General features: G+C 45.9%; 1 protein-coding gene across 1 annotated transcript in view; it reads right to left on the bottom strand.

Moving 5' to 3' along the window:
• Window positions 1-14,826, bottom strand: part of LOC106586959 (uncharacterized) — a 36,357-nt gene extending 21,531 nt beyond the window's left edge. The window contains exons 1-5 of the mRNA XM_045707904.2: window positions 14,516-14,826; window positions 14,334-14,390; window positions 10,478-10,604; window positions 4,757-4,846; window positions 4,453-4,628 (exon numbers count right to left, since the gene is read on the bottom strand). Of these exons, the coding sequence (XP_045563860.1) occupies window positions 4,453-4,628; window positions 4,757-4,846; window positions 10,478-10,604; window positions 14,334-14,390; window positions 14,516-14,567 (502 nt within the window). The 5' untranslated portion in view covers window positions 14,568-14,826. The remainder of the gene's footprint in view (window positions 1-4,452; window positions 4,629-4,756; window positions 4,847-10,477; window positions 10,605-14,333; window positions 14,391-14,515) is intronic.
• Between the last annotated feature and the right edge of the window lie 1,374 nt (window positions 14,827-16,200).

Below are 16,200 nucleotides of genomic sequence, written 5' to 3'. Positions count from 1 at the left end.
AGGGGGGGCAGGTAGCCTAGTGGTTAGAGTGTAGGGGCGGCAGGTAGCCTAGTGGTTAGAGTGTAGGGGAGGCAGGTAGCCTAGTGGTTAGAGGGGCAGGTAGCCTAGTGGTTAGAGTGTAGGGGAGGCAGGTAGCCTAGTGGTTAGAGTGTAGGGGCGGCAGGTAGCCTAGTGGTTAGAGTGTAGGGGAGGCAGGTAGCCTAGTGGTTAGAGTGTAGGGGAGGCAGGTAGCCTAGTGGTTAGAGTGTAGGGGCGGCAGGTAGCCTAGTGGTTAGAGTGTAGGGGCGGCAGGTAGCCTAGTGGTTAGAGTGTAGGGGAGGCAGGTAGCCTAGTGGTTAGAGTGTAGGGGAGGCAGGTAGCCTAGTGGTTAGAGTGTAGGGGCGGCAGGTAGCCTAGTGGTTAGAGTGTAGGGGGGGGCAGGTAGCCCAGTGGTTAGAGTGGAGGGGAGGCAGGTAGCCTAGTGGTTAGAGTGTAGGGGTGGCAGGTAGCCTAGTGGTTAGAGTGTAGGGGGGGCAGGTAGCCTAGTGGTTAGAGTGTAGGGGGGGCAGGTAGCCTAGTGGTTAGAGTGGAGGGGCGGCAGGTAGCCTAGTGGTTAGAGTGGAGGGGAGGCAGGTAACCTAGTGGTTAGAGTGTAGGGGCGGCAGGTAGCCTAGTGGTTAGAGTGTAGGGGGGCAGGTAGCCTAGTGGTTAGAGTGTAGGGGAGGCAGGTAGCCTAGTGGTTAGAGTGTAGGGGAGGCAGGTAGCCTAGTGGTTAGAGTGTAGGGGTGGCAGGTAGCCTAGTGGTTAGAGTGTAGGGGAGGCAGGTAGCCTAGTGGTTAGAGTGTAGGGGGGGCAGGTAGCCTAGTGGTTAGATGGTAGAGGAGGCAGGTAGCCTAGTGGTTAGAGTGTAGGGGGGGCAGGTAGCCTAGTGGTTAGAGTGTAGGGGAGGCAGGTAGCCTAGTGGTTAGAGTGGAGGGGAGGCAGGTAGCCTAGTGGTTAGAGTGGAGGGGGGGCAGGTAGCCTAGTGGTTAGAGTGTAGGGGGGGCAGGTAGCCTAGTGGTTAGAGTGTAGGGACGGCAGGTAGCCTAGTGGTTAGAGTGGAGGGGAGGCAGGTAGCCTAGTGGTTAGAGTGGAGGGGAGGCAGGTAGCCTAGTGGTTAGAGTGGAGGGGAGGCAGGTAGCCTAGTGATTAGAGTGGCAGGTAGCCTAGTGGTTAGAGTGGCAGGTAGCCTAGTGGTTACAGTGGAGGGGAGGCAGGTAGCCTAGTGGTTAGAGTGGAGGGGAGGCAGGTAGCCTAGTGGTTAGAGTGGCAGGTAGCCTAGTGGTTAGAGTGTAGGGGCGGTAGGTAGCCTAGTGGTTAGAGTGGAGGGGGGGCAGGTAGCCTAGTGGTTAGAGGAGGCAGGTAGCCTAGTGGTTAGGGTGGAGGGGCGGCAGGTAGCCTAGTGGTTAGAGGGGGCAGGTAGCCTAGTGGTTAGAGTGGCAGGTAGCCTAGTGGTTAGAGTGTAGAGGGCGGCAGGTAGCCTAGTGGTTAGAGTGTAGAGGGTGGCAGGTAGCCTAGTGGTTAGAGTGTAGAGGGAGGCAGGTAGCCTAGTGGTTAGAGTGGAGGGGCGGCAGGTAGCCTAGTGGTTAGAGTGTAGGGGGGGCAGGTAGCCTAGTGGTTAGAGTATAGGGGCGGCAGGTAGCCTAGTGGTTAGAGTGTAGGGGAGGCAGGTAGTCTAGTGGTTAGAGTGTAGGGGAGGCAGGTAGCCTAGTGGTTAGAGTGTAGGGGCGGCAGGTAGCCTAGTGGTTAGAGTGTAGGGGGGGCAGGTAGCCTAGTGGTTAGAGTGTAGGGGAGGCAGGTAGCCTAGTGGTTAGAGTGTAGGGGCGGCAGGTAGCCTAGTGGTTAGAGTGTAGGGGGGGCAGGTAGCCTAGTGGTTAGAGTGTAGGGGTGGCAGGTAGCCTAGTGGTTAGAGTGTAGGGGGGGCAGGTAGCCTAGTGGTTAGAGTGGAGGGGCGGCAGGTAGCCTAGTGGTTAGAGTGGAGGGGAGGCAGGTAGCCTAGTGGTTAGAGTGTAGGGGGGGCAGGTAGCCTAGTGGTTAGAGTGGAGGGGCGGCAGGTACCCTAGTGGTTAGAGTGGAGGGGCGGCAGGTAGCCTAGTGGTTAGAGTGTAGGGGAGGCAGGTAGCCTAGTGGTTAGAGTGTAGGGGCGGCAGGTAGCCTAGTGGTTAGAGTGTAGGGGGGGCAGGTAGCCTAGTGGTTAGAGTGTAGAGGAGGCAGGTAGCCTAGTGGTTAGAGTGTAGAGGTGGCAGGTAGCCTAGTGGTTAGAGGGTAGGGGAGGCAGGTAGCCTAGTGGTTAGAGTGTAGGGGGGCAGGTAGCCTAGTGGTTAGAGTGTAGGGGCGGCAGGTAGCCTAGTGGTTAGAGTGTAGGGGAGGCAGGTAGCCTAGTGGTTAGAGGGGCAGGTAGCCTAGTGGTTAGAGTGTAGGGGAGGCAGGTAGCCTAGTGGTTAGAGTGTAGGGGCGGCAGGTAGGCTAGTGGTTAGAGTGTAGGGGGGGCAGGTAGCCTAGTGGTTAGAGTGTAGGGGCGGCAGGTAGCCTAGTGGTTAGAGTGTAGGGGAGGCAGGTAGCCTAGTGGTTAGGGTGGAGGGGCGGCAGGTAGCCTAGTGGTTAGAGGGGGCAGGTAGCCTAGTGGTTAGAGTGGCAGGTAGCCTAGTGGTTAGAGTGTAGAGGGCGGCAGGTAGCCTAGTGGTTAGAGTGTAGAGGGTGGCAGGTAGCCTAGTGGTTAGAGTGTAGAGGGAGGCAGGTAGCCTAGTGGTTAGAGTGGAGGGGCGGCAGGTAGCCTAGTGGTTAGAGTGTAGGGGGGGCAGGTAGCCTAGTGGTTAGAGTATAGGGGCGGCAGGTAGCCTAGTGGTTAGAGTGTAGGGGAGGCAGGTAGTCTAGTGGTTAGAGTGTAGGGGAGGCAGGTAGCCTAGTGGTTAGAGTGTAGGGGCGGCAGGTAGCCTAGTGGTTAGAGTGTAGGGGGGGCAGGTAGCCTAGTGGTTAGAGTGTAGGGGAGGCAGGTAGCCTAGTGGTTAGAGTGTAGGGGCGGCAGGTAGCCTAGTGGTTAGAGTGTAGGGGGGGCAGGTAGCCTAGTGGTTAGAGTGTAGGGGTGGCAGGTAGCCTAGTGGTTAGAGTGTAGGGGGGGCAGGTAGCCTAGTGGTTAGAGTGGAGGGGCGGCAGGTAGCCTAGTGGTTAGAGTGGAGGGGAGGCAGGTAGCCTAGTGGTTAGAGTGTAGGGGGGGCAGGTAGCCTAGTGGTTAGAGTGGAGGGGCGGCAGGTACCCTAGTGGTTAGAGTGGAGGGGCGGCAGGTAGCCTAGTGGTTAGAGTGTAGGGGAGGCAGGTAGCCTAGTGGTTAGAGTGTAGGGGCGGCAGGTAGCCTAGTGGTTAGAGTGTAGGGGGGGCAGGTAGCCTAGTGGTTAGAGTGTAGAGGAGGCAGGTAGCCTAGTGGTTAGAGTGTAGAGGTGGCAGGTAGCCTAGTGGTTAGAGGGTAGGGGAGGCAGGTAGCCTAGTGGTTAGAGTGTAGGGGGGCAGGTAGCCTAGTGGTTAGAGTGTAGGGGCGGCAGGTAGCCTAGTGGTTAGAGTGTAGGGGAGGCAGGTAGCCTAGTGGTTAGAGGGGCAGGTAGCCTAGTTGTTAGAGTGTAGGGGAGGCAGGTAGCCTAGTGGTTAGAGTGTAGGGGCGGCAGGTAGGCTAGTGGTTAGAGTGTAGGGGGGGCAGGTAGCCTAGTGGTTAGAGTGTAGGGGCGGCAGGTAGCCTAGTGGTTAGAGTGTAGGGGAGGCAGGTAGCCTAGTGGTTAGAGGGGCAGGTAGCCTAGTGGTTAGAGTGTAGGGGAGGCAGGTAGCCTAGTGGTTAGAGTGTAGGGGGAGGCAGGTAGCCTAGTGGTTAGAGTGTAGGGGAGGCAGGTAGCCTAGTGGTTAGAGTGTAGGGGAGGCAGGTAGCCTAGTGGTTAGAGTGTAGGGGCGGCAGGTAGCCTAGTGGTTAGAGTGTAGGGGGGGCAGGTAGCCTAGTGGTTAGAGTGTAGGGGCGGCAGGTAGCCTAGTGGTTAGAGTGTAGGGGGGGCAGGTAGCCTAGTGGTTAGAGTGTAGGGGGGGCAGGTAGCCTAGTGGTTAGAGTGTAGGGGCGGCAGGTAGCCTAGTGGTTAGAGTGTAGGGGCGGCAGGTAGTCTAGTGGTTAGAGTGTAGAGGGGGCAGGTAGCCTAGTGGTTAGAGTGTAGGGGGGGCAGGTAGCCTAGTGGTTAGAGTGGAGGGCTGACAAGGTAAAAATCTGTCGTTCTGCCCCTGAACAAGGCAGTTAACCCACTGTTCCTAGGCCGTCATTGTAAATAAGAATTTGTTCTTAACTGACTTGCCAAGTTAAATAAATAAATGTTTTTTAATGAAGTCATCCAGGGCTTTATGACTAGTAGACAAGATGAGTCAGCAGTGCTTGTGTTTACCGTTAGGAATCATTGTCCCAGTAGTTACCTAGTAAATTCTCTTTGGCTGTTATCTGGTCCTCACAAGCTTTAATCCTGCTTTCAAGCTCTTCTTTTTCTGACTGGATCATCAGCAGCTGCTTGGCCAGAGGGTTCTGGCAGTAACTCTCTCTGTGCTGCTGGAAAACCTTCCTGTAGCACTCCATTCTCTCCTGATACACTTTCCTACAGCAGACACATTGGAGGACTACGTATAACTGATTTAGTGGTAGGGGTTGTCTAATTATTCTGTGCTTTTTCACTGTAAATGACCATGATGTAAATAAAGGTCAAGACAAAATGTAGGCCTTTACATGTCTTCATTACAGTTGTCTCGTCTCCTCTCCAATTCAGCCTGCAGCGTCTTCTCATACTGCAGCAGGAGGCTGTTAGTTCCCTTTAGACTGCAAGAGAGGGGGGTACCATGATACAAGAATCCACAGCAGGGCCTGTATTTACAGAGTGTCTCAGAGTGCTGTCCAGGATCAGGTCCCCCCTGTCTATATAATGATGTTCATTATCATCTACTGCAACACTGATCCTAGATCAGCACTCCTACTCTGATATGTTTTGTGAATGCAATCCAAAGCTAGGGCAGGCCTGGCTGGGTCTTTCTATAAACTAGGGTACCAACCTACACTACAGGCCTGGCTGTACATGGGTCTTTCTATAAACTAGGGTACCAACCTACACTACAGGCCTGGCTGTACATGGGTCTTACTATAAACTAGGGTACCAACCTACACTACAGGCCTGGCTGTACATGGGTCTTTCTATAAACTAGGGTACCAACCTACACTACAGGCCTGGCTGTACATGGGTCTTTCTATAAACTAGGGTACCAACCTACACTACAGGCCTGGCTGTACATGGGTCTTTATATAAACTAGGGTACCAACCTACACTACAGGCCTGGCTGTACATGGGTCTTTCTATAAACTAGGGTACCAACCTACACTACATGCCTGGCTGTACATGGGTCTTTCTATAAACTCGGGTACCAGCCTACACTACAGGCCTGGCTGTAAATGGGTCTTTCTATAAACTAGGGTACCAACCTACACTACAGGCCTGGCTGTACATGGGTCTTTCTATAAACTAGGGTACCAACCTACACTACAGGCCTGGCTGTACATGGGTCTTTCTATAAACTAGGGTACCAGCCTACACTACAGGCCTGGCTGTACATGGGTCTTTCTATAAACTAGGGTACCAACCTACACTACAGGCCTGGCTGTACATGGGTCTTTCTATAAACTAGGGTACCAACCTACACTACATGCCTGGCTGTACATGGGTCTTTCTATAAACTAGGGTACCAGCCTACACTACAGGCCTGGCTGTACATGGGTCTTTCTATAAACTAGGGTACCAACCTACACTACAGGCCTGGCTGTACATGGGTCTTTCTATAAACTAGGGTACCAACCTACACTACAGGCCTGGCTGTACATGGGTCTTTCTATAAACTAGGGTACCAACTAGATGTTGGAACATTGCTGCGGGGACTTGATCCATTCAGCCACAAGAGCATTAGTGAGGTCGGGCACTGATGTTGGGCGATTAGGCCTGGCTCACAGTCGGCGTTCCAAATCATCTCAAAGGTGTTCGATGGGGTTGAGGTCAGGGCTCTGTGCAGGCAAGTCAAGTTCTTCCACACTGATCTCGACAAACCATTTCTGTATGGACCTCGCTTTGTGAGGGGGAATTGTCATGCTGAAACAGGAAAGGGCCTTCCAAAACTGTTGTTACAAAGTGGGAAGCACAGAATCGCCTAGAATATAATTCTATGCTGTAGCATTAAGATTTCCCTCCACTGGAACTAAGAGACTTAGCCCAAACCATGAAAAAAAAGCCCCAAACCATTATTCCTCCTCCACCAAACTTTACAGTTGGCACTATGCATTGGGGCAGGTAGCGTTCTCCTGGCATCCGCCAAACCCGGATTCATCCGTCGGACTGCCAGATGGTGAAGCGTGATTCATCACTCCAGAGAACACGTTTCCACTGCTCCAGAGTCCAATGGCGGCGAGCTTTACACCACTCCAGCCGACACTTTGCATTGCGCATGTTGATCTGAGGCTTGTGTGAGGCTCCTCAGCCATGGAAACACATTTCATGAAGCTCCCAACGAACAGTTATTGTGCTGAAGTTGCTTCAAGAGGCAGTTTGGAACTTGGTAGTGAGTGATGCAACCGAGGACAGACGATTTTTATGCGCTACGTGGTTCAGCGGTCCAGTTCTGTGAGCTTTTGTGGCCTACCATTCAAGACAACGCAAGAGTGGGTTCGGAACAAGTCTCTGATTGTCCTTGAGTGGCCCAGCCAGAGCCCGGACTTGAACCCGATCAAACATCTCTGGAGAGACCTGAAAATAGCTGTGCGTCGACACTCCCCATCCAACCTGACAGAGCTTGAGAAGATCTGCAGAGAAGAAAGGGAGAAACTCCCCAAATACAGGTGTGCCAAGCTTGTAGCGTCATACCCAAGAAGACTCGAGGCTGTAATCGCTGCCAAAGGTGCTTCAACAAAGTACTGAGTAAAGGGTCTGAATACTTAATGTAAATGTAATACTTCCGTTTTTTTACATTTTTATTAATTTGCATAAAATTCTAAAAACCAGTTTTTGTTTTTTCATTATGGGTATTGTATGCAGATTAATGAGGGGAAACAATGATTTAATCCATTTTAGAATATGGCCGTACCGTAACAAAATGTGGGAAAATTCAAAGGGTCTGAATACTTCCCGAATGTCGCCACTTTCGTTTGTTTCCCACCGCTTCAATTGAAAGGTGTTGCCCTGCTCTGTTGCGGTAAAATCACGTGTGGTTATTATGAGGACGACAACATCTAATGTTGGCTTCAACTTGGCTTTCCATACAAATCCTTCCATTAAAAAGGGAACCTGCTTTTTGGTGACTTTCTCATTATAAAAACAGTGATGGTGAAATAAGCTACCTCTATTCATGGATGTGTCTGTGTTGACCTCATAGCCTACAGATACATCGCCATGCATCCAATTTATTTAGTCAGCAAGTCCACATTATTATATTGTAGAATGTGATAATCTGAATATCAAAGCATTGGCAAGACATAAAAAATCCTTATTCTTCAAGTGGTAATGGTCTACCTTCTATTGAGGAGGTTCTATATCCTTATTCTTCAAGTGGTAATGGTCTACCTTCTATTGAGGGGGTTCTATATCCTTATTCTTCAAGTGGTAATGGTCTACCTTCTATTGAGGGGGTTCTATATCCTTATTCTTCAAGTGGTAATGGTCTACCTTCTATTGAGGAGGTTCTATATCCTTATTCTTCAAGTGGTAATGGTCTACCTTCTATTGAGGAGGTTCTATATCCTTATTCTTCAAGTGGTAATGGTCTACCTTCTATTGAGGAGGTTCTATATCCTTATTCTTCAAGTGGTAATGGTCTACCTTCTATTGAGGAGGTTCTATATCCTTATTCTTCAAGTGGTAATGGTCTACCTTCTATTGAGGAGGTTCTATATCCTTATTCTTCAAGTGGTAATGGTCTACCTTCTATTGAGGAGGTTCTATATCCTTATTCTTCAAGTGGTAATGGTCTACCTTCTATTGAGGAGGTTCTATATCCTTATTCTTCAAGTGGTAATGGTCTACCTTCTATTGAGGAGGTTCTATATCCTTATTCTTCAAGTGGTAATGGTCTACCTTCTATTGAGGAGGTTCTATATCCTTATTCTTCAAGTGGTAATGGTCTACCTTCTATTGAGGGGGTTCTATATCCTTATTGTTCAAGTGGTAATGGTCTACCTTCTATTGAGGGGGTTCTATATCCTTATTCTTCAAGTGGTAATGGTCTACCTTCTATTGAGGAGGTTCTATATCCTTATTCTTCAAGTGGTAATGGTCTACCTTCTATTGAGGAGGTTCTATATCCTTATTCTTCAAGTGGTAATGGTCTACCTTCTATTGAGGAGGTTCTATATCCTTATTCTTCAAGTGGTAATGGTCTACCTTCTATTGAGGGGGTTCTATATCCTTATTCTTCAAGTGGTAATGGTCTACCTTCTATTGAGGAGGTTCTATATCCTTATTCTTCAAGTGGTAATGGTCTACCTTCTATTGAGGAGGTTCTATATCCTTATTCTTCAAGTGGTAATGGTCTACCTTCTATTGAGGAGGTTCTATATCCTTATTCTTCAAGTGGTAATGGTCTACCTTCTATTGAGGAGGTTCTATATCCTTATTCTTCAAGTGGTAATGGTCTACCTTCTATTGAGGAGGTTCTATATCCTTATTCTTCAAGTGGTAATGGTCTACCTTCTATTGAGGAGGTTCTATATCCTTATTCTTCAAGTGGTAATGGTCTACCTTCTATTGAGGGGGTTCTATATCCTTATTCTTCAAGTGGTAATGGTCTACCTTCTATTGAGGGGGTTCTATATCCTTATTCTTCAAGTGGTAATGGTCTACCTTCTATTGAGGAGGTTCTATATCCTTATTGTTCAAGTGGTAATGGTCTACCTTCTATTGAGGAGGTTCTATATCCTTATTCTTCAAGTGGTAATGGTCTACCTTCTATTGAGGAGGTTCTATATCCTTATTCTTCAAGTGGTAATGGTCTACCTTCTATTGAGGAGGTTCTATATCCTTATTCTTCAAGTGGTAATGGTCTACCTTCTATTGAGGAGGTTCTATATCCTTATTCTTCAAGTGGTAATGGTCTACCTTCTATTGAGGAGGTTCTATATCCTTATTCTTCAAGTGGTAATGGTCTACCTTCTATTGAGGAGGTTCTATATCCTTATTCTTCAAGTGGTAATGGTCTACCTTCTATTGAGGGGGTTCTATATCCTTATTCTTCAAGTGGTAATGGTCTACCTTCTATTGAGGGGGTTCTATATCCTTATTCTTCAAGTGGTAATGGTCTACCTTCTATTGAGGAGGTTCTATATCCTTATTCTTCAAGTGGTAATGGTCTACCTTCTATTGAGGAGGTTCTATATCCTTATTCTTCAAGTGGTAATGGTCTACCTTCTATTGAGGAGGTTCTATATCCTTATTCTTCAAGTGGTAATGGTCTACCTTCTATTGAGGAGGTTCTATATCCTTATTCTTCAAGTGGTAATGGTCTACCTTCTATTGAGGAGGTTCTATATCCTTATTCTTCAAGTGGTAATGGTCTACCTTCTATTGAGGAGGTTCTATATCCTTATTCTTCAAGTGGTAATGGTCTACCTTCTATTGAGGAGGTTCTATATCCTTATTCTTCAAGTGGTAATGGTCTACCTTCTATTGAGGAGGTTCTATATCCTTATTCTTCAAGTGGTAATGGTCTACCTTCTATTGAGGAGGTTCTATATCCTTATTCTTCAAGTGGTAATGGTCTACCTTCTATTGAGGAGGTTCTATATCCTTATTCTTCAAGTGGTAATGGTCTACCTTCTATTGAGGAGGTTCTATATCCTTATTCTTCAAGTGGTAATGGTCTACCTTCTATTGAGGAGGTTCTATATCCTTATTCTTCAAGTGGTAATGGTCTACCTTCTATTGAGGAGGTTCTATATCCTTATTCTTCAAGTGGTAATGGTCTACCTTCTATTGAGGAGGTTCTATATCCTTATTCTTCAAGTGGTAATGGTCTACCTTCTATTGAGGAGGTTCTATATCCTTATTCTTCAAGTGGTAATGGTCTACCTTCTATTGAGGGGGTTCTATATCCTTATTCTTCAAGTGGTAATGGTCTACCTTCTATTGAGGAGGAGGGGGGTTCTATATTATTATGTACAGTTATAGAAACCAATTGTACAACATTGAGGTCCTTGAAAATTTGACTTGATGAACCCTGCTTAAAGTATGTATAGTTATAGGCCAATTTGCATATATTCACTTGCATTCCTCTAGTCTAAAGTACACATGTGGAACTGCATGAAAAACCTTTTCGTTTTTGTTTCAAACGATTTTGAAATGTTGATTCCAATGTCACACAATGGCCCCATTATTTATAAAGACCCACATACAAAAAAAAAAACACAACAACGATTTTGCTTTACCTTTTCGTATTGCCTTTGAGATGCTTCACAATGTTCTGCTTATGATGAGATTCCTCCTCAAGCTTCCTGACGTTTTCCTGGATCCCTTTGATGTAGGATTTCTTGTCAGCAACATTGGCTTTGCCGACTGGTGAGACAATGAAATAAACGGATTCATGAACACCATACAGCTAAAACAGACAACCACAACAGAAATTGTTACCTATGGCCCGCCCTTGATGTGATGTTATTAAAGGCCTGAGAGACTGTAGGATCGTCTCACTTCTTTTTGTTCTATCAAGTTTTTAAATTCATAACATTCATACAATACATCCTGTGCAGCGCCTACGGAAAGTATTCAGACCCCTTGACTTTTTTTCCACATTTTGTTACGTTACAGCCTTATTCTAAAATGGATTAAATTATATTTGTTCCTCATCAATCTACACACAATACCCCATAAAGACAAAGTCAAAACAAGTTTTTAGACATTTTTGCAAATGTATTAAAAATAAATAAAATAAATAAATAAATAAATAAATAAAATAAAAAAAACAGATACCTTATTTACGTAACAATTCAGACACTTTGCTATGAGACTCGAAATGTAGATTGTGTCGAGGCACAGATCTGGGGAAGGGTACCAAAAAATGTTTGCAGCATTGAATGTCTCAAAGAACACAGTGGCCTCCATTCTTAAATGGAAGAAGTTTGGAACCACCTAGGCTCTTCCTAGAGCTGGCCGCCCGGACAAACTGAGCAATCTGGGGAGAAGGGCCTTGGTCAGGGAGGTGACCAAGAACCCGATGGTCACTCTGACAGAGCTCCAGAGTTCCTCTGTGGAGATGGGAGAACCTTCCAGAAGGACAACCATCTCTGCAGCACTCCACCAATCAGGCCTTTATGGTAGATTGGCCAGATGGAAGCCCCTCCTCAGTAAAAGGCACATGACAGCCCACTTGGAGTTTGCCAAAAGGCACCTGAAGGACTCTCAGACCATAAGAAAAAACATTCTCTGGTCTGATGAAACCAAGATTGCACTTTTTTTCCTGAATGCCAAGCGTCACGTCTGGAGGAAACCTGGCACCATCCCTATGGTGAAGCATGGTGGTGGCAGCATCATGCTGTGGGGATGTTTTCAGTGGCAGGGAGACTAGTCAGGATCGAGGGAAAGATTAACGGAGCAAAGTACAAAGAGATCCTTGATGAAAACCTGCTCCAGAGCGGTCAGGACCTCAGACTGGGGTGAAGGTTCACCTTCCAACAGGACAACGACCCTAAGCACACAGCCAAGACAATGCAGGAGTGGCTTCAGGACAAGTCTCAATGTCCTTGAGTGGCCCAGCCAGAACCCGGACTTGAACCCGATCAAACATCTCTGGAGAGACCTGAAAATAGCTGTGCAGCGACGCTCCCCATCCAACCTGACAGAGCTTGAGAGGATCTGCAGAGAAGAATGGGAGAAACTCCCCAAATACAGGTGTGCCAAGCTTGTAGCGTCATACCCAAGAAGACTCGAGGCCGTAATCGCTGCCAAATGTGCTTCAACAAAGTACTGAGTAAAGGATCTGAATACTTATGTAAATGTTATATTGCCTGATTTTGTTATTTTATAAATTTGCAAACATTTCTAAAAACCTGTCTTTGCTATGTCAATATGGGTTATTGTGTGTAGATTGATGGGGGAACGAACGAACGGACTATTAAAATCCATTTTATAGAATAAGGCTGTAACGTAACAAAATGTGGAAAAAGTCAAGGGGTCTGAATACTTTCCGAATGCTCTGTATATACAGTATGTATATAGAGTGGGGTCCCAAATTATCGACCCCCCTGATAAGGATGTGCAATAATGACTCTATAAAATAAATAATTCAAATACTGAGCTACATTGTATGCTAAAGGAAATGGGACATTATATTATTTTATATGAATACAATTTATCAGCACCTGGCCGTGCTGCTGCTCCAGTTTCAACTGTTCTGCCTGCGGCTATGGAACCCTGACCTGTTCACCGGACGTGCTTGTTGCACCCTCGACAACTACTATGATTATTATTATTTGACCATGCTGGTCATTTATTAACATTTTAACATTTTGACCATGTTCTGTTATAATATCCACCCTGCACAGCCAGAAGAGGACTGGCCACCCCTCATAGCCTGGTTCCTCTCTAGGTTTCTTCCTAGGTTTTTGGCCTTTCTAGGGAGTTTTTCCTAGGGAGTTTTTCCTAGCCACCGTGCTTCTTTCACATGCTTTGCTTGCTGTTTGGGGTTTTAGGCTGGGTTTCTGTACAGCACTTTGAGAATATCAGCTGATGTACGAAGGGCTATATAAAAATAAATTTGATTTGATTTAAATTTGAATTGCCCAGAGAAAGATATTTTCTTTAACAAGTAATGTTTTCTCTCAAAAAGGTTGGGGTAAAAAATTATTGACACCCCTAAAGATTCTTATAAATAATGTGGTCAAAAGTGTAGTATTTGGTCATATTCCTAGCACGCAATGACTACATAAAGCTTGTGACTCTACAAATTTGTTGGATGCAATAGAATATCAAGGGTAAATAATGTACTGTGTCATTTTGGAGCCAAACACTTCTACATTAATGTGGATGCTACCATGATTACAGATAATCCTGAATGAATGGTGAATAATGATGACAGAGATAGAGGGTAAATGATCATAGCACCAAGACATGCTAACCTCTCACCATCACCAATAACAGGGGAGTTGAGCATGTCTTGGGATTATGATCTTTGACCCTCTGTAGCTTGGTCACTCATCATTATTCACCATTCATTACATTAATGTAGAAGTGTTTAGAAACATATTCTATTCTTATTTATAATAAAAGTGACTCCAAAATCAAACAATATATTATATTACTATTGGGCACAAAATAACCTGAAACACAACTAAAAACGAACTGCAAATGCATCCAATAAGTTTGTAGAGTCACGAGCTGTACTGTAAGGAATATGGGACCAAATATACTCTACTTTATTTATATACGATTCTTTAGCAGTGTCAACAATATTGACCCCTACCTTTTGAGAAAACAATTATATTACTTGTTAAAGAAAATATATCTTTCTCTGAACAATTGTGGTAGTAAAAAAATAATATAATTTCCTCTTTTTTTTTGCGCATACAATATACAGTTGAAGTTGGAAGTTTACATACACCCTGGCCCTGTGAACCCTGGCCCTGTGAATCCTGGCCCTCCCTGTGAATCCTGGCCCTGTGAATCCTGGCCGTGGGCAGTTCCATAAGGAGAATTTCCATCAATGTGAGCAGCCATTGCTGCAATGGTAACTGATGAGGTGGAATCCACCTTCATACAATACTTTCACTTAGCAGCTGTGGTTCCTGCCAACCACATCTCCACTGGCATTCTGTCAAGTGCAATTCATGAATCACAAAGCAAAATCACTATTGGATGTAATGACAATATTTGGTCTATAAGTACAGAGATAATATCATTGACTTTCCCCCAGAATTCAACCTGGTTAAGGGCTGGTCAGTCAGCATTTCACTGTGAGGTCTTCACCTGTTGGTTAAGGGTTGGTCAGTCTGCATTTCACTGTGAGGTCTACACCTGTTGGTTAAGGGCTGGTCAGTCTGCATTTCACTGTGAGGTCTACACCTGTTGGTTAAGGGCTGGTCAGTCTGCATTTCACATTATAGCACATGCTGAAAAGTACCATGGTCCTCTGTGGAGCAGAATTCACATAAAAGCAATGGACTAACATTATCCAATTTCTGACACCGATGTAGCTGTTATCAGCTAGAGCAGGGCTTGAACCAGTCACCATGAGATAGCCAGTCACCCCATATCGCTAGCTGCCTTCTGTGAGCCTGCACCATCACTTACTTTGAATCTGTTGATTGATCTGATCCCTCTTCTGAGCGATGTCCCTGGTTTGCAGAGCTGTAAATCAGCAAAGAAAACCAACCAGTTAGTAAACGAGCTAGTCAACGTTAGCCATTTAACTCCTGTAAGTCACTAGCTATGGTTAGGGTATAGTGGAATAAAGGTCCAAGTTGAAAACGTACCTAGCTGGAGAAGTAAGCTGTCCATACTGCCCGAGGAATCATGGTCATCCATTTCAATAGGTCTGACAAACAATAACGGTCAACCGGCTAACAGTTAGCAAGCTGTTAGCTAGCTAGCGTTACATACAACTTTAAGCAAGGTGCAAAAAGTAAAACAAAGAATTAAAACGTTATTGGCAGGCAAAAACGAAACTACAGCTCACTTTCAACACAAATGTTTAGGCTACAAATAATTAAAAAAAAAATATATATGTATTTTAAATCTTGGCTATAGCTGACTAACACGCTAGCGAACTAAACGTAACGTTAGTTTCTGCCTGCGTCGACTGTGTTGTTATGGCAACGACGCGCGCGCGCGGCTGTCCGTCTCCAGCGCAACGCTTTGGCGCCATCTGCCACCGGAACATGCAACCGGAACATGACCATTTATGGAGTGATTGTCCTGTCCTCTTAGTAACCAGCAGGTGGCGACAAAAGCACGTCACATTCTTATTGTCAAACCTTGACTGGTTGAAACGTGCCAATGCGGGTAGTGGGAGGAAGGAGGGAAGCAAAAGTGTCGTTTGAAGTTGAAAGCACGTCGAGTACAGTTAGCGAGAAAAATGAGTGAAGTGACGACAGTGAAGTACAATAATGGAACAAAAAGGGATAAAATTGTGGAATAAGAGTCTGACGAATCGTTGCTTGTTGGACTACGTTTTTTGGATAAGGATGTTTATTTGGGAAACCCTTTTGAAGTCACGAGGATGGTGAAGAAGATGGTGAAAAAGGCGTTGGGAAAAGTGGATGCAGTCATAGTGACCAGGAGTGGTGTTGATATCGTGTAGTCATCGTAACCAGGAGTGGTGTCGATATCGTGTAGTCATAGTAACCAGGAGTGGTGTTGATATTGTGTAGTCATAGTAACCAGGAGTGGTGTTGATATCGTGTAGTCATAGTAACCAGGAGTGGTGTTGATATCGTGTAGTCATAGTAACCAGGAGTGGTGTTGATATCGTGTAGTCATAGTAACCAGGAGTGGTGTTGATATCGTGTAGTCATAGTAACCAGGAGTGGTGTTGATATCGTGTAGTCATAGTAACCAGGAGTGGTGTTGATATCGTGTAGGCATAGTAACCAGGAGTGGTGTTGATATCGTGTAGTCATAGTAACCAGGAGTGGTGTTGATATCGTGTAGGCATAGTAACCAGGAGTGGTGTTGATATCGTGTAGTCATAGTAACCAGGAGTGGTGTTGATATCGTGTAGTCATAGTAACCAGGAGTGGTGTTGATATCGTGTAGGCATAGTAACCAGGAGTGGTGTTGATATCGTGTAGTCATAGTAACCAGGAGTGGTGTTGATATCGTGTTTTCATAGTAACCAGGAGTGGTGTTGATATTGTGTAGGCATAGTAACCAGGAGTGGTGTTGATATCGTGTAGGCATAGTAACCAGGAGTGGTGTTGATATCGTGTAGTCATAGTAACCAGGAGTGGTGTTAATATCGTGTAGGCATAGTAACCAGGAGTGTTGTTGATATCGTGTAGTCATAGTAACCAGGAGTGGTGTTGATATCGTGTAGGCATAGTAACCAGGAGTGGTGTTGATATCGTGTAGTCATCGTAACCAGGAGTGGTGTTAATATCGTGTAGTCATAGTAACCAGGAGTGGTGTTAATATCGTGTAGTCATAGTAACCAGGAGTG

Source organism: Salmo salar, chromosome 25 (assembly GCF_965601325.2).
Source record: "Salmo salar chromosome 25, fSalSal1, whole genome shotgun sequence".
NCBI lineage: Eukaryota > Metazoa > Chordata > Actinopteri > Salmoniformes > Salmonidae > Salmo > Salmo salar.
Note: the sequence above shows the minus strand (reverse complement) of the source record. Positions and strands in the feature narration are given on the sequence as shown.